The sequence below is a fragment of the Uloborus diversus genome, chromosome 2 (genome assembly GCF_026930045.1).
Source record: "Uloborus diversus isolate 005 chromosome 2, Udiv.v.3.1, whole genome shotgun sequence".
Lineage (NCBI taxonomy): Eukaryota > Metazoa > Arthropoda > Arachnida > Araneae > Uloboridae > Uloborus > Uloborus diversus.
Window position 1 is genome coordinate 75191909 of NC_072732.1, and position 19426 is coordinate 75211334.

A 19426-nucleotide genomic window follows, 5' to 3' on the forward strand; every position below is an offset into this window, starting at 1 on the left:
CACTACTGTGAGGAAAAAATTCAAATTTTGAATGGTGTTTGTTGTTTTTTACGAATACCAGCCATTTCAAAGTAATAAGCACACCATTGAGGAATTAATAAGCAAAATATTAAAGCCAAATGACTTTTAAGGGTCAACACAATGTAGAAATAATAAAAAAACGACATATGATAATTTTAATCATGAATTTATTCAAAAATATTTGAGTGCACGATGACTTTTGTGGCGTGTTATTTCTCTGTCTTTTCGTTTTTTGACCAATTTCAAAAAACGGTCATCCATCCATCAATATTTTGGAAAAACTACTAGGTTGTATTTAGAATGACATATAAATGATGTGAACAAATATTGAACGTCATATTCGAATTCAGTTTCGCCTTATTTTGGTTTTACTAAAAATTTCAAAGTGTACGAACACTTTTGGGAGTCACTGTATATCACTTTCGTCAAAACTTGCACAATGCTATCAATTTCGCGTAAGAACTTTCATGTTGTATAGTCCAAGTGCATTATTTTTTTTTTTTTTTCGTTTCTTTCTGCCGTGTGAAAGTAATGGGCAGTATCTGCCAGAAATGAGTTTTTGAGATTTTAAAACAAACGCGTTTTGAATTACATGCTAAAAATATTAGCATTAAGAAAATATTAGAATTCGACGGTGGGTTTTTTTTTTTTTTTTTTTTTTTTTTTTTGGTGGACGCAAAATAAGCAAGTGTGTATGACGAAGTAATGGATGACAAAAATGCAGAAAAAAATGAAACATTTTCAGATATTCACGGCAGTATTTATATCTACTGTGTTTCCTATCTCTACATATATTTTTGCATCCATCTATCTCTCTATCAATTTCTCTTACTATCTCTGTAATTATCTACTCCTGTTCCTATCCATCTCTGTGTTTATCTTTCTCTACATTTTTCTATCTCTCTACATTTATTATGCATATCTTCCACTCATTTAAAAAAAAAGAAGAAAAAAATTTTTCAAACCTATCTATCTACATATATCTATTCTTCTATGTATATCTATCTCTGTATTTATCTACCTATACATATTTTTCCTTCTTTCTATCTCTATACATTTATTTTAATCTTACCCAAAGCTTGTTTTCGAACAAAAACGAGCTTTCACTTATTTAATAAAAGATAAGCTCATAGATTATCGTTTGTGTTCTCTGTGGTATATAAAAAAATACGTAAGTAGTGGAATTGATGCATAATGTTTTTTCCGGCATAAACATTATTTAACTCTGTAAGTTAAGTTTAAAGTTCGAGGGACATCAATTTAAAAAAAAAACGTTGCATAGTTGTAAACTTATTACTATTCTAAACTTTTTCCTTGTTAGTAGTTCTCCAAATGACAGCAGTTTTATTGAGATGAATTCCTGAATTCTTTTCGGAAATTTGCCGAACAACGTTCTCAACCTTGCTAGGGAGGAAGACATTTTCGTATGAACACAAATCCTAAAGAAAAGTTCCATGAATAAAAAGGACCACTAAAAGAATCAAATGGAAGACTAGTTTAGTTCTAAAATTTGATTTTGTTGAAGCTTTCCTTGCTCTCTGAATCTTGAAGGGAAGATCTGTAGAGGCATACAATTTCGGTTATCGTTAGTGGTAATTCTGCTAACCATATCTGTTTAGTAATTAATTCTGAACAAAGGAAAACCTTACAGATGTAGAACTTACTAAACATGTTTAAACAGAGAAACACTAAAAACTTGTTTCATAACTCATTGTTTTGCTTGATACCCAAATTTATCGAACAACACATAGAATATGATTGAGACCATCCAAAAAAACTTTCCAAAAATCTAAAAACATCATTTTCAAGTAACAAAGCTGAAGGATGACTAACAGCTGAAGGTTTGGTCACAATAACGGATTGAAATATCGCTCACTTTTTTTCAACAACGTCATATCTCAAAAATCGCGGTTTTTCAGGAAAGCGATTTTAAAAATTAAAAGTAAGCTATCGTGAAATAAAACTATATTTCAAGCCACTGATTGAACTTTTTCTCACGCATAAGGTCTTTTTCAAGGAAATCTTGTGTTTTTTCTCTGTTTCATAAGGAAAAAGTGTAAGTTTTAAAAATATGCGCTTTATTTATGATGATTTTGCACTAAATTTCAAAGATACTATTTGAAGTATCTCAAAATATGTCATTACTGTTACTATACAGCCCCGATATAAATGAGATTTTTTTTTACCGTTTCCTTCTTTGTTCAGTGGAGAAAAACCAAGACATTCAATTTGTTTTAAAATTTTTCTTAGCCAGTTTTCCTAATTGCTTTTATTTTCTTATTACAACAATTCTATGTTAAAAGTTGAGTCAAAAAGAAGCTTGCATATTCCAATTCAAAATCATAAATATACTTCTCAGATTTGAGGCTGTTAAGAACAATATTTTTCAGCTGAAGTTACAAGAAAGTACTGATTCCTACTAATCACAATGATGCTGTTAACTGAGCTCTATAGTCAGTGAATTATGGATAACATTGAAATTTTACTCTCACATTGTCAGGAAAAGAAACTTCGCTATCTTGTGTTACCTTTATTTATTTATTTATTTATTTCTTTTTTTTGTAGAACTTTTCTCCTCACTGAAAAAAAAATTTCGTTATTTATAATCTTGGAAAAAATATATCAAGTTTTACTCTAGTGCATATTTTTTTTATCAAATAAAAAAAATGAAATATCAAAACACTCAATAAAAATGCCTAATTGAGAGCATAAGGATGAAAAGACTACCACCCTTTTCCTCACTCATTTAATTTATCGATCCAACTCCTTGAATTGTCAGACTTTGACTCCAATCGACAGCACAAACTTTGATCAGCAATAATTTAATTTAACAAAACACCAAAAACAAAATTATGTTGTTTTATTCTCTAATATATATTTCAATTAACCTTTAAGTTCAATTATGAGCACTTTTTTCTCAAATAAATAGATAAGAAAAAACAATTTTCTTCTTCTTTATCTGTGGTATCGATCGACTTAGAAGTTCTTATGTCAACAAATTAGTGTTGAATCAATCAAACTCCTTGAATTGTCAGATTTTGACTCTTAATCTACAGCAATAATTTTGCTCAGCAATAACTGAATTTAACAAACTACCAAAAAAAATTATTGTTTTATTCTCTAATATATATTTTAATTTACCTCTAAGTTCAATTATGGGCACATTTTTTTTTCAAGAAAATAGATATGAAAAGAAAACTCTCCTCTTCTTTACCTGTTGTATCGATCAACTTAGGAGTTTTTATATCAACAAGTGTTGAATCGATCAAAAGCCTTGAATTGTCAGACTTTGACTCTTAATCGACAGCAATAATTTAGCTCAGCAATGATTTAATTTAACAAACTATCAAAAGTAAGTTTCTATTGTTTTATTCTCTAATTTATATTTATATTTACGTCTAAGTTCAACTATGAGCACTTTTTTTCAAGTGAATATATAAGGAAAATAATAAAAATAAGAATTTTTTACCCGTGGTATTGATCGACTCACAAGTTCTTACAAAATTATCAACAAGTGTTGAATTCTTCTTCAATTAAAGCAAAGTTATTTTACTCTGGTTTACGTTCCATTTATATATTAAAGGAAGAAACTTCTATAGGTTAGGCATACTTGTTACTTATTCAAGTAGAGTTGAATTATTTGAGTACATCCTTTAGGTAACTAAACAAGTCTACGCAAAAGAAATAATGAACATAAATGCTGATCTTCGGTATGCCTTGTGGTCATATTTAAGACTACTGTTTAAAAGAAATGACGCCAGCTTTTCTTCTTTTGTAGTTAAGTTTTCGCATTTAAAATGGTTTCAGCTGAAATATTTGCTGCAACAGTTGGGGAATGTGGGGCAAAGTGAAATTGTAAAGATGGCTGAGTTTATTCAAAATGAACAAATCAGAAATTTGTTTTGAAAATTACAGATCATTGTATTTTGTGCTAAATTTTGTGTTGAAACAGTATTTTTTATTTTTGGCAGTAAATTTGAGTCTTCAAAAAAAGATGGAAAATTTTCAGTTTTTTTTTTTTTTTTTCCATAGGGAAAAGTGAAAAATAAGATATTTTTCTAATGAAAAATTTTCTATTCGATTATAAAGCATAATTTTTGATCAAAAGAATCGGTGAATAAAAGGTTGAATGAATAAATGAAAAGATAATGAAACAAAAGACGAACAATTAAATGAATAAATCAATTGATAGATGAAGAAAAATAAATGAGCGAGCAAAAGAGTGAAGGAATAAGAAAATAAGGGAATGAATGGATAAATATAAGTGAATTACTAAATGAAGGAATGTAAATGAAATAATTAATAAATGAAAATGTAAGTGATTTTGATTAAATGATTGAGTGAGTAAATGAAACAAACTACTACTTCATTTTGCCCCATCCACTTTGTCCCGCATGTACTTGACGAATTGCACAATTATTTAAAAATACAAATAAGCTCAATATTAACTAAACGTTTGCTGAATTGAAAGCTAAGAGGTCTCAATTAATATTTCAAATGATAATAGCAAGAACTTTATCATTTTATAGTAAAAAATAAATAATTTTTGACTAAAGACAAAATGTTACAAAATGAGTAGCATTTTTTTAAAATTGCCTGTATTACCAAATGCTTTAATCTTCGGCGGTATTTTTTCCTGACTGGAATAGACTACATATGGTACTACATAGTTAAAATAATACCAGATAGGTGGAGCTAAAAGCAGAGGCAATATTTCACCTTTTCACTTTGTCCCGCTATTTCACTTTGCCCTATGTTCCCCTACATTATTCTGTGCAAAAAAAATATAATTAACTAACGTACTTACTAACATTGTCATTCCAGAATTCAATGATTTTTGCTCTCAAAACACATAGATACTTTTATTTCATTGAATAATTTCCAAAGAAGAGATTCAGAAAATCTTCCCCTGAAATCAGTCACCTCCTTTTAAGAAATTTTAATTAAAAAAGCGATAAAAAATTTCTATCACTAAACTTGGTTCACTGACCAATCATGTCTACATGCTTAGTTTCGCATTCCAAATACCTCCAAGTCGATATCAGGGCTGTTGCGCATGCGCCTCTAAAACACCAGCCATGACAGCGAGGAGCGAAAGCTACCGTTGAAGTCCGGATTTCAGCCAGATGATAACCGGAATTCAACCCCCCTCATAAATTAACACCGGGGCACGGAGGTACCTCCTGCCCCGGACAATAACCCCCCAGAATGATCATCCTATTGATTAGCATAGCAGTGGTTTTCGCGCTCGCTGATGTTGTCTACAGGCCAGGTAAGCTAAGTCCTTTTCTTCTAAGACGCTTGCTCTTCCATGTAGTTCAATACAAACGGAAGGAAATATGTATGAAAAGGAATTAAAACGGCGTGCATTGAAATGTCAATACAATGATATATATAAACTTATTTAATTCGTTATATCAAATCTATAATGAAAATTTAATGCCTACTATAATATATATTAAATTTATAATAGTTTTAACACCTCTATAAGAGCATTTCCCGCATGTGAAATTGAAAATAACCTCAAAATTTATGCAGGCATATTTTCACACTTTGTACTTTAAATAATATTTACCATAGTGGATAAAACAAAAAGCAATTGAAATTTTTAAATCATTGCGTTTAATTTATGTTATTTTTATCTTTTTTTTAATACTAAATATCAAGCACTCTAAAAGCGAAAATAGTTCTTATTCTTTCTTTTATTTTCTTGCTATCATTCATGTCCTTTTTAGAAAGTTGATCTTTTCTAGAACTAATTACTATTATTATTATGTCATTCACTGTATCGTATGTTTTATTACTATTGTTAGAAATTCGAAGATGCATTTTTACATATATATATATATATATATATATATATATATATATTATGAGAGTGTGTGTGGGGGCGTGTGAGGAGGAACACAACATACTAACTATACTCCCTTTCATACATTAAAGTGAGAATATAGTTTTAAAATGAAAATATCATAGCTATTCTTCGTGTATTTTTATGTTTGTGAAAATAATTAGTTATATGTAACGAAAATTCACTAAATTATGCATAAATATGATCATGCTTTTATATAAGAACTCTACTCTGAAATTTTACAGCAAATTCATTTTTCTGAAAACAATTTATGTTTTGGGCGCTCTCATCGTATTAGTTTTAAAATATCTTAAAATTTGTACTGTGAAACTCATGTGCATGCTGTAAAAAAATACTTTTATCTAAGTGAAACTAGAGAGAGAAAATCGTCCTGAATAGGAACATCTAAAAGTAGATTACATTGAGAGAAAAAAGTTTCAAAAGAAAACCAATTATTTTTTTTTTAATTAGTATCACATGACTTGATGTTTCACGGTTGAAGTATGTACTCGTATATGCACGTGTGTGTTTAATTTTTATATGCATACGTAGCCATGGTTGGATGCAGACTATCAATTTGTGGGTGGAGGGGCTAAATCGGGCAGGAATTTTTCCCCTAAAAGGGCATAAACATGACAAATTAATTTCATCGGCAATAAAAAGAAGTAATATTTCAAATGCATACTTTTTAAAAAAATACTGAATTAAAAAGATAATTGCAATCGTTTTATTCATAAAATTGTTTGAACACAATGTGGATGCATAATAGTGTTGACGGTTTAGGGAAGGGGTCATGACCCCCTGGATCCATTTCCTCTATCCGCCCCAGTTATAGCTCTATGTGTTTATGATTTTGCTACATACAGTAAAAACTGTTATGATTTTTTTCAGTGCTTAGCTTGCAACTGAAACGACCGTTCCATTTCTTCGCGGACAATCTTCCATTCTTATATTTGACGAAAGACCCGAGCTTCAAATGTCCCTGTAGAATAGGAATTTACAACTTTATGCCTTAGCGATATTTAAACTTGGACCTCGTACGTAAATGCAAAAAAAAAAAAAAAAAAAAAAGCGTATTTTCTGCGAGGCTTTCTTTCTATTCCTGTTAAAAGGTTCATGTAAAACAAAAATAGTAACCTAAAAAAAAGGGCTAACATCGTTTTAAGCGCTTTTTTTCTTTTTTTTTTTTTTTTATTTTATATTTACTTGACTAGAGAGGAAAGTAAACAATCATCGTAAATTGACGTCAATATGCGATATCTCGCCAAATTTAGCGATAGATATGTGACTCCTCGTAGATTTCCCTAGAAACGCATTTTAAACCAGTTTTGAGATTTATATGGTCCACCTCTAAAACCTTTCTCTCAATTCGCAGCCAACGAGGAGATGTAGGCATTTGAAATGCTTCTCTTCTCTTTCTCAGCCTTCTTCATCGCATTTTCGCTTCTTCGAAATTTTATTTATTTCATTTTAGTTTGAGGCATAATAAGCCATAATTTTATGCAAGTTGCACTGCACTTTTAAAAAAGGGAACAAAAATACTCAAATTGCTTCTATCAACATAAAATTTTTATAGAAACATAATAATGAATTGTGTATAACGTTTAACGCTCTTGCAGGAGTAAATAAACGGGTTATTTATTTATTTATTTATTTATTTATTAACTTCTTTCAAGAACAACCTTATAGGAGTTTTAAGTGATGCAGGGTGTTCCGTTTTAACCTGCAAGAATATCTATTTTCGCAAGCGTTAGGCCTAGATGCATACTTCCAATTGCAAAAATGTTCAAAATCAGATGCAGAGTTAAGATATCGAAAGTTTGAAGCAAACAACAAAATGAGTCAAAAAATACAAAATTTATTTTTTATACAGGCCCTAGGTCTCCTGACTTACATTTAGGGAAACAATCTCCATTGAAAGATATCACTAACCCAAAAAAAGCTTCACACAAGTGCGACCAAACCTTAAGGAGATATTCGAGTTTAAAGTTTTAAGGGACCACATAGAAGATGAGATTCGAACTTATCGCCCTTTCAGAAGAATGACAGGTTGTCGAAGTAAAAAACAAAGTATTTTTATTTTTCATTGCTATTCAAAAATAAATCCAAATGTGGCGGGAAAACCCGCCTCCAGCTCAGTTACTTCCTATTCCGGGCGGCGGATCAGTGCCAAAAAGCACGAAACAGTCCTCGATGGAATAACTGAACTGGCGTTGTATTTTATGTATTTCTGCCTTAGCCCTAGGATAGGGCGGGAACTTACTGAAAAATACCTAGCTTTGCCTTCAATCTTTGAGTTGAACCGCACCATTGCTGCGGTCACTCGTCTGGTGTGCGAATTCTACATTGGCTACCAGTTTGTTTGGCTCTCTTGGCTCCCTTAAGAGGTTTTCTGCCTCCAGCTCAGTTAATTCCTATTCCGGGCTGATGAGTGCTAAAAAGCACGAAACTGCCGTCCTCGGATTGAATAACTGAGCTAGCGGTGTATTTTGTTATAGGTGTTGGAATTTTGAATACGGCTCTATAATCAAATGTATTATTATTATGTAAATGTCTCTCTTAATTTTCAGTAACATATGCTGAAAAAGCAAACTGACTCAAAACATTCATTCACAAAGTACATTAAATCTTGTAGTACTGATTTATTTTACATAAATAAGCAGCTGTACACCGATAATGCATTCTCACTACTTACGTTTCAAGTATTTACCCTTAAAAAATGTTTACTAGCTTTGAAACGAAAAATATAATTATTAATCAGAAAAAAAACAATAAAATTTATTTCTATTTTCTTCTTTTTCCAAAGTGCATAAAAGTTGGTTAATAGTGACCTCCTAGTTTCTATTTTTAAATTTAGCAATAACCATAAGTTCACTTAAAATGATTTTGTTTTATACAAACATAAAACATTGTTTTCATGCTTGTTTTCAATTAGCCCAATTAAGCGTCAAAAAATATAACAAATACATAAATAAAAACACGCGTACATTTTTCTGCAAGAAATATTGCCTGATGCTCGTAATATCAAAACCATTAGAGTGCAAACTTTAATTTACATTTTAAAAAAATAATAATTAATTGTATTCCCAAATTGTTCAGTTATTCACGATAACTGTTTTTGCTGTAAAAGTTACTTGGAATGAAGCATCAAGTTAAAAATAAAATTCATAGATTGAAGGGCAATACGGTAGTTAAATTAAGAGTCTCCCACTATAAACTAAAAACTACATAACTTCTAATGAATTAAAGTAATGTAAACCTTTCAGAGAAATACAGCATAATAATTCATTGAAAATGACATGAACATCTTTTTTTCAATCCAAAAATGTAATGCCATTTAAATATTTTCGAAAACCTGCGCTCTTAAAATGAGCTGAATGACTCGCATTTACGAGGATAAATATTTCAGTAACTAAAGGAAACGCAATTTTCAAATAAACTTCATTAACTCTGGAATAGAAGAATTTACTACGTTTCTTTTTGCTCTATGTTTTAGTTAAGTGTCCTTAAAAATCTGCGCTTTGTTATTTTGTTCAGCGCATTCCATGTTTGTTTGTTTTTTTCTTTTGCTCTTAACTTATTTTAACTGTTGATTGCTTTAGTTATGTACGATTAAACTAGCCCGTGAATTTGAACTTTATGTTTGCTGCCTATAAAATTAAAAACGTTTTTATATTTTATGTCAATGAGTTGAACCCGAATTTTTAATCCGTTTACTTCTATCACGTCATGTTTTCTTCAAAATCATTTTACATGTACTGTATAGTTGCAAAAATGTCATTAAAAACGCATTCATATATATATATATATATATATATATATATATATATATATATATATATATATATATATATATATATATATATATATATATATATATATATATATATATATATATATATATATATATGTATATATATATATATATATATATATACCTTTGTTCTTTAAAGAAAAATCAACATTTAATGTTCAAATTTTGCTGAATTTAGAAAATACTTTTACTCTTTGCACATACGAAAACTTCGCTGTGAGACGAGTAAAATTAATTTAGGGGGTGGGAGTAAAGTTAATCGATAAAAGAGAAAAAGCATATTTTCGATTATTTCTTTTGACAGCACAGTAAAAAAAAACTTCAAAAAAAATTTAAATAAAAACATTTTTTTCTATGATTACGATTATATTTTCAGAATCATTTTAAGAATAATCCGAAGTAAATGAATACTAATTCGTTTACTTTTATGAAGAAATGCGCCAGTGACAGTGACTTTCCGATAAAGTCTCACGACAAAAAAAAATTCTTTGCTGTACCCCTCATACCTAATCACTGGATCATATGAAATCAAAAAACCAAATTAGTTTTCAGCAGTAAGTTGCCACCCCTAAGCCAGGGCTAAGGCATAACTACATGCACTACATCAGACAGCCCGGCTATAACATTTATTGACTGTAGTTTCGTTCTTACTAGAACCCATCAGTCTGGAATAGTGAATAACCGAGCTGGAGGCAGATGTCATCTCATTGAAGCTGGGAGCGCCACCAAACTGGTGAATAAAGTGAATTTACCTCACCAGCGAGTGTCCACAGCATGGTGTGGTTCAACTCGCAAATTGCAAAGCTTGGATATTTAGCAGTAAGTTAACGCCCCTAAGTCAGGGCAAAGGCAGAACTGCATGCAATATACCGGGCTGCAGTTTTGTTCTTATTAGAACTCATCAGTCTGGAATAGTGAATAACCGAACAGGAGGTAGAAGGCTGCACTCAGCTCAAAAGGCTGCTTTCTGTCTTCTAATATCTGTGAATTCAGTTTGGTAATAAGAGAAGGTTCTTTACTGAAGATCAGCGATGCGACTCTGACTATACAAAATACAATGCTTCTTCTCCTTCCACAACGTGAAAAAAAATTTCGGATATGGGGCTCATAAGAATGAGTCTTGTGCTAAGGTTCTATGCCGAAAAATGAGAGAGAAAATTGTAAAACAAATCCCAAGGAAAAAAGATCGGTTTTAATAATTTTAAAAATATTTTAGGGGGAATATCCCCATAAGTTTTCCAACTTGCTCCAAATGTGTACGATTTCGAACTATGCACCTCTTTTGCTCCTCTCAAGAACGTTAATCGCTAATATAACACTCCCTTCTCTTCCAAATAAAAATAATGGCAATGAAACTGTCGAAAATTGAAAAACATTGAGGGACCATTTCATTAAAGTGGGACGCGTAAGGGAAAACACGTGGATTCAGCGAGTCCTTTTACATAAAAATCAGCAAGAATTATGTCAGAAGGGTTTTGAAAGAATTCTTTTTTTCCGCACAGTGGGATTAAAAGGCAAAAGCCCACATCTGTAATAAACAAACTACTACACCTTAAAACTAATAAATGCATTTATTTCTGCCTATAAACCGGATATTTGGCTTTTCCTATCATCGGTGGTCACACTAATATTTCAGTTTGGGAAAAAATTATGAATAAGCTTTTAACCTATTTGCAACACCGGATGTATATTTTGTATCTAACTTTATCTTTCAAATATTAATGTTATTATATAACATTTTAATATTATTGCTTGCATTAGTTTTTGCAATCGGTAGTATGTATTTTTTTCAGTACAGTCGACTCCCGTTACAACGCGATTCAACTTACGCAAAATGGCTATAACGCGAATTTTTCACGAGTAACGAATTTTAGAGCCAACTCGAATTTTTCGCCCAGAACACGACTTTTTTAGAAGAAGTATCAGCTTCGTTATTGGCTACTAAATATTGGTTTCGTGAATGTTATTACATCCTTTTAAGCATCTCTGACAGCCAAAGTTCCCACACCAAACTTGTCTACGCATTGCATTGTTAGTGCATCAAATAACCACTCAGCACCATTCATTTATTTATTTATTTTTCATTCTAAATATTTAAGTTGATGAAAAATGTTGACACTTTAGTGCCACCTTCATCTAAAGTTTGTGAAGATGGGAAGAAAAAGTTTTATTTAAAAAAAAAAGAGGCTAAGATTCACGATATGCTTGAACAACTACAAAACGTCAACGGTAGCGCGACAATGACTATGAGCGAATCTTCCATACGTACAATTTTAAGTCAAAACAAAAAAACATTCATAAAAATTCAGAATTTAGTTTTAATATTGAAGCTTGCAGAGCAGTCTAGCAAAGTAAATATTATGAAAATGGATGCTGCTCTTGTAATGTGGATTAATAAAGAGATCAGGAAGAGGAGATGTTGCCGCAAATTGAAAAGTTGTAAAAGAGGAGGTGAAGCAACCGTATTTTAAAATGTATAGGATAAGAATAACGATCTAATCATGGAGCATAAGTCATCACTATCTTCATTTTTAACTCTTAAATATTGTTATTGTATCTACTGTACAGTACTATTATAGTTCGTCACTTTATTATTACTACATGCTGTGCGTACCGTGTTGTTTTATTTTATTGTCTTTTCCACCCATTGGTCCTTCTTCATTTTGTGCATCTTAAAGTCTTTCATGTTGAATAAAAAAAATTTAAATACAGTCAAAGTTCAGTTCTTTATGCAAAAAACTGTAGTGTATAGTTGAGGAATGATTTAGAGCACTAAGTATCTAGAAGAATTTTGTATGCTTTAAAAAATTTATACGCATATATTTTTCCACAACGCGAAATTTCGACTTACGCGAAGAGTCTTGGAACGCATCCCTCGCGTAAGTCGGGTTTCGACTGTACTTGAATAAAACTAGTCTTACATAATTACTTTGAAAACGTTTATAACTTTTTTATTTTGTCTCCGTGATAGGAGAACTTCGTCTTTTAAATTCTCCAGTTCAATCAAAATTTACTTATAAGGTGAGGGTTAAAACTTATAAACAAAATAACAGTCACACAAACACGCATATATAAATATCTTCTCATTTACTCAAAACAAATTTCCATCTCTTGCGAGACAAACTTAAAGCGGTATTTTTCAATTTTTCAAATAAAGCGATGCTGCCTTTTATTGATTACTAACGCATGAAATATTAGTGTGTGTTTATATTTCACTAAAGTACTTCGATTTCGCAGTTATCATTTACCAATATGAACTTTAAAAAACCTTATGCATTATCTGCTCTTATTAATTTATGTTAGTCGCAATGTTGACAGAATATATGACGGAATGTATTTTGTGACGAAATTACGGTTCTTAAAAAAGTCCGTACATTAATGTATAAAAGCAGGCTAGAAGTGTCAATATGGATTTAAACCAACAGTTCTAACCCCTTCTCCCCCCTTCCCAGTTGTGTCCCTGAGTTATTGACGTATATACAAAATTATTTTAAAATAAAATTTAATTTGTTTTCTTTTTATAAAGGAAAAACATTTGTTGCTAAAACTATTGTGTAAAATTTTAAACGCAATTTCTCAGCAATTTTAATGCAATGCGTTATAATGTTGAAAGATTTTAAAAATAATGTTTGTAATGTAACTGAAATCATTTAGATTACTTTTTTTAAATAATATATATTTGATTCAGTATTTTTGATAGGTTATTTCATAATGTAACTCTACGGAACTTCAGCTTGCTTTTGTTATTCAAATATTCGCCTGTTAGAGCAGAAAATTTACTCTTATTTTTGAGTCCATTTAAACTACAGAAGACCTCTCAATGAAAGAGATGATGCGCTAATTAATTATTGGAAAAAATATTAACAATTTTCATTAACGAGTAGAGAGTGGTTGAGAGACAAGAATACGGAAAAATTAAAGTAAGCTACTCTTGCGACTCACTTTGATCAAAGTTAAAGCGGATTAAAAGCTTTACTTTCTTTTCCTCATCAATATGGGAAAAAAGAGAGTTGATAAGAGGATTTTTTTTTAATTTCTTATTAATACTCAATTCAAGCTTTGATCCTTATAGAAACTTTCCTAATTTCGTTTTGTTTATAAAGTTGTCCATCACAATAATAGACGTTTGCAGTGCCTGATAATTTAACAGGCAAAACAGCTGTGTACCTTTTAAACAAAGGAACTGAAAGGTACAATACGCTTGCGCCTTTCTTTTCACAGGCATTGTTTTTAGAGTGTACAGTTTCTGATTTTCAGATATAAAAGTAAGATGAGATATTAAGAAATATTCAAAAGTTCCGATTGTATGATTTTTTTTTTTTTTTTTTTTTTTTTTTTTTTTTTTTTTTTGTATGTGTTGCGAGGTGTTGGTACTGTTATAATAAAAAATTCTCCTGGTTCCCTGAACATTTTTGTTGTAATACATCTTTTTCGAAAATTTTCAGCGGTAATAAAACGAAATTCAAACAGAATTGGCGCCATAAATTTACTAACTTCTTGCGACGTTCCAAAACGACACAAGTATTCCTATTTCAAGTTAATGAACAGTCATATAACTGAACAGAATTTCAGTTATATGACATTTTTTTGAACCAAAGTACCTTACTTAAAATAAAATCTTGGGCTCATAAGCATATTTTTATTGAACAGTTGGTGTGAGGTTTGAATAACTTGAATCACAAATCGTTTGAGTTTCTTCTAAAAATTTCGTACATCTGAGTTACTAAAAATATTCATTAAGATTAAAAATTAAAAAGCTTACGGAAGATTAAAGCTTAAAGAACAATACTACGATAATTACTAAAATTTTGAAAGGAGAAGTACAAGTTCAATCTTTAAATAGTACAATAGTTTCTTCATTTCATTCACATTTTTTACACTAAATATTGTTCCTGCTGAAATATCGAGTTTAGATGTTTTTCAAAGGTAGGAATGTACTGTATTTAAGTACAGTATGTGCAATGCATATTAGGGTTGAGTGAAAAAATCAAAATCTGATAAATGTTAAGTAATATTGCGACAAAAAACGTCCTATAGCTCAGTTTCCGTTTGAGCTATTGACACCAAAATTGAATCAGAACCTGCACCTGTTGGGGGCAACATATTGACTAAATTTTGTTTGATTCCGCCAGTTACTTTTTGGGGAATAGCAGGCACGCATAACTCAAGAAACTCCTCCCCCTTGGAGGAATTCGCGCCAAAATCCAATAGGCACAAGCTCACATAGGGGCACATATGTGTACCAAATTTCGTTCGATTTCATGCGGTAGTTTTTGCTGTAGAGCGGCCACAAAAAACTGGCCACACACATACGTGACACACACACACATACACATTTTTTAAAAAAAAATGGTCGAAATGGACTCAGCACACCTCAAAACGTTCGAATCCGTCAAAATTTGTAATTCGAAAATTTGCACGAATCCGATACTTTCTTCTATATATTAGATATATAAGAAAGTAAAAATCGCAGAATTTTATCCTTTTTTGAGAATTGTATTTGTATGAACTGAAATGTTATTAATTTGTTTTGTACGTTAAAAATAAATCCAAACTTGTCTCACGTGGCAAGTTCACTCGTTGACATCTGAGCACCTTTACACACGTTCTTACTGTGTCTTACTTCTTTACCTGCCCTGACTCTTTTTTCGCTCCGAACTGTCTGTACACTTTTCAGTAATTTCATGCTATTTAGTTTTGAAAATCACCATTTAATTTTTAATTGAGTTACAAATTTGTATCATATAGCTTACAATCATGTAGTGCTATCTTCATGTCCGTTCAGCTTTTACTTTATACACTATTCAATCTGTAATAAATTTGCTTTATTTAAACGATTGTGAGACATCATGTTCAAAATACTAACAGAACCACGTTAGGCGTCAAATTAAATATGCGTAAACGTACCCCGTGACCAGGGCACGTTTACGCAATCGACTTGGGCTCAAAAATATTTTTTTAACAGTTAAAAACAAAAACTGAGCAACAACTGAATATACCATTAACAGCTTCATAAAACTGCATGTCTAAAATTTCCCAAGTTAAAACGTAAAATTAAGAAAATTCATTGAAAAAAATCCAAGTAAACGTGCCCCGTCTACCCTAATTTTGAATAAAAATTTATAGAATAAACGCCAAATTTAGCTAGATTACAACAAATTATCCACACAGAAACATAAATGTAACAACTATTTACTAAATTTTTCACAATATTTATATGCTGTGAGCATTATTTTGATCTTAAGCTAATTCATTGAATATCGTATAATGACATAAAATCATTAAGTATTAAAAGTTACTATTGAAATGGCAATACAATAATAAAAATTTCAACTACAACCCTTTTTTCAAATAAAGAAAAACTAGTCGACCCGTGCGGAACTCCGCACTGTGCTTCAAATTGTTTCATAAGGTATTTCGCTCTTTAAGAATTTCAAAAGAAGAACATTATGAAGAAGAACCGAAAAAAAAGTAAGCGCTGAAGAGAAGGCATGTAATTTAAAGACATCAGTAACAAAACCTCGTTAAATACAACGTTGTGATAATTTGATCATAGCTCCCCTTTTAATCGTACATATTTTCAATGCAAACATAAATGTCATTAAAAGTGTGGCTGAGTGGTGACTCGTGAAAAAGCAATAATTGTGCATGTGAAAAAACAGGTTGTGGCAAATATAGTCCTGCACATGTCAGCATCTGACGGGAAAAAAAGAAACATTAAAGAGATATTTATTGGCACGTATTCGAATTGGCGCCATTCTAACTAACAGCCCGACACCCCAACAAACCTTGCAATTGCGCCTTCCTTTTCGAAAGCTATTCATTGAAGGAATGCCTAGTAAAAACAGCAAAAAAGCTTTTTGCCAAAAAATAATAATAATAAGATCATGCATCTGTGTTTTGTCATTAACCAGCATGATACGATTTAAAATTATTCGCAAAGCATGGAATTTGATTAAAGAATGACGAAGATCTCACGTAGCGATTGAAACAAACATTCTAGAGAAGTAATAAATTTGATTGAAAATAAGTGTTTTTATCTTTGAATATTGAACTATTTCACATAGAAGGTTGCTTTAACCGTTACGGCTTAAATGCCCTCACATGTTTCTCTTTTAATCGAACACTTAAAATTCAAAACCAAAACCAGTTGAACTGAGTCCGTTCTTAAGTGTAATTTTTCGAACGTAGACAAAATGTTTTTTTTTTCAGCAGAAAGCAGAGGAGTAGAAAATAATTTCTTGCTAATGAAGTTGATAATACTTTTAATGCTTTATATCGTATTCGCGCGAATAAAAAATTAAAGGTTTACTGAGTGAAACTCGTAGTTTTAATCGGGCGTAGTATTTTTTCATTTGTACAAAAGGTCGAACACTGCTATTAGAAACATCTACATTTCAGCATACAATAAAAATGCTTTTCTGCACAAAAAGGATTTCTTTAGGTAAATCTAATACTTTTTTATGCTTACATTATGTTGAGTGGTCTGGATGTAGTCAAAGAACACAGTTCGATTAACAATCAACTTATCCGAATGATAACTGTAGCCTGCATAAAGGAGTCGAAACACCAAGTAGCATTCCCACTGCATTTATTTTATTAGGTGTGTATGTTATGAGCACATGTAATGCGTAATACTAATATAAATTTGACTAGTCGACCCGTGCGGAACTCCGCACTGTGCTTCAAATCGTTTCATAAGGTATTTCGCTCTTTAAGAATTTCAAAAGAAGAACATTATGAAGAAGAACCGAAAAAAAAGTAAGCGCTGAAGAGAAGGCATGTAATTTAAAGACATCAGTAACAAAACCTCGTTAAATACAACGTTGTGATAATTTGATCATAGCTCCCCTTTTAATCGTACATATTTTCAATGCAAACATAAATGTCATTAAAAGTGTGGCTGAGTGGTGACTCGTGAAAAAGCAATAATTGTGCATGTGAAAAAACAGGTTGTGGCAAATATAGTCCTGCACATGTCAGCATCTGACGGGAAAAAAAGAAACATTAAAGAGATATTTATTGGCACGTATTCGAATTGGCGCCATTCTAACTAACAGCCCGACACCCCAACAAACCTTGCAATTGCGCCTTCCTTTTCGAAAGCTATTCATTGAAGGAATGCCTAGTAAAAAACAGCAAAAAAGCTTTTTGCCAAAAAATAATAATAATAAGATCATGCATCTGTGTTTTGTCATTAACCAGCATGATACGATTTAAAATTATTCGCAAAGCATGGAATTTGATTAAAGAATGACGAAGATCTCACGTAGCGATTGAAACAAACATTCTAGAGAAGTAATAAATTTGATTGAAAATAAGTGTTTTTATCTTTGAATATTGAACTATTTCACATAGAAGGTTGCTTTAACCGTTACGGCTTAAATGCCCTCACATGTTTCTCTTTTAATCGAACACTTAAAATTCAAAACCAAAACCAGTTGAACTGAGTCCGTTCTTAAGTGTAATTTTTCGAACGTAGACAAAATGTATTTTTTTTTTCAGCAGAAAGCAGAGGAGTAGAAAATAATTTCTTGCTAATGAAGTTGATAATACTTTTAATGCTTTATATCGTATTCGCGCGAATAAAAAATTAAAGGTTTACTGAGTGAAACTCGTAGTTTTAATCGGGCGTAGTATTTTTTCATTTGTACAAAAGGTCGAACACTGCTATTAGAAACATCTACATTTCAGCATACAATAAAAATGTTTTTCTGCACAAAAAGGATTTCTTTAGGTAAATCTAATACTTTTTTATGCTTACATTATGTTGAGTGGTCTGGATGTAGTCAAAGAACACAGTTCGATTAACAATCAACTTATCCGAATGATAACTGTAGCCTGCATAAAGGAGTCGAAACACCAAGTAGCATTCCCACTGCATTTATTTTATTAGGTGTGTATGTTATGAGCACATGTAATGCGTAATACTAATATAAATTTGGTATTATGTCGGACAGCCCAAGCTTGCCCGAAGTTCAGATAGTTTATAGCCGAGCGCTCTACCGAAAAAAACTTATCAATTAAAACGAACAACTAATTCCAGTGCTGTTAAGCTTTATTAAAATATGAACACACACACAGGCTTTTTTTTTTTTTTTTTTTTTTTTTTGCCGAAAGCGACGTAAAAAATGGAAAACTGCATTAGAACTTTGCTTTAAAAAATGCATAAGAACTACAGGCAGCATCAAGGTTTTGAAACAGCAAGAGGCGATTTCGAAAACTTGAATTTTCGACCGTAAGTCTTTTTTTCGTCATTGGCCAGCCTGATAAGTTTTAAAATGAGAGGGGATTAATATATAAGATAAGATATTGAAGAAAAATGTTTTTGTTTTTGAAAATTTTTACAATTTGTTATCGCAGGCTGCTTAAACCGTTATAACTTAGATGGCAGCACGTGTTCATCATTTAACAGCACGGTTAAAATACAAAATAAATTGAACTATGCTCTTTTTTAAGCGTAGCTTTTCGAATGTAGTAAAAATGTGATAAGCTATTTGTTTTTTAGCAAAAAAAAGAAAAAATATATATTTTACCCTTCAAATTGAGGTAGTATTTTATTTATTTGTACAAAGAGTCAAAAACTCATTAGAAGAATATATATTTCAATATACGATTTATTTTTTTTTTCTGAACAAAAAACAATTCTATTGTAGTCTGAAATCTTAAACCTGTTACTTATATTTTCGCTTACATTATGCTTTAATTTTCTTTCCAGAGCCAAAGCTTCAAAAAAAGAA

General features: G+C 31.1%; 1 protein-coding gene across 1 annotated transcript in view; it reads left to right on the top strand.

The window, feature by feature from the left end:
- Positions 1–5109: 5109 nt before the first annotated feature.
- LOC129217104 (uncharacterized) overlaps positions 5110–19426 on the top strand; it is a 52544-nt gene continuing 38227 nt past the window's right edge. The window contains exon 1 of the mRNA XM_054851352.1: positions 5110–5293. Coding sequence (XP_054707327.1) covers positions 5230–5293 — 64 coding nt within the window. The 5' untranslated portion in view covers positions 5110–5229. The remainder of the gene's footprint in view (positions 5294–19426) is intronic.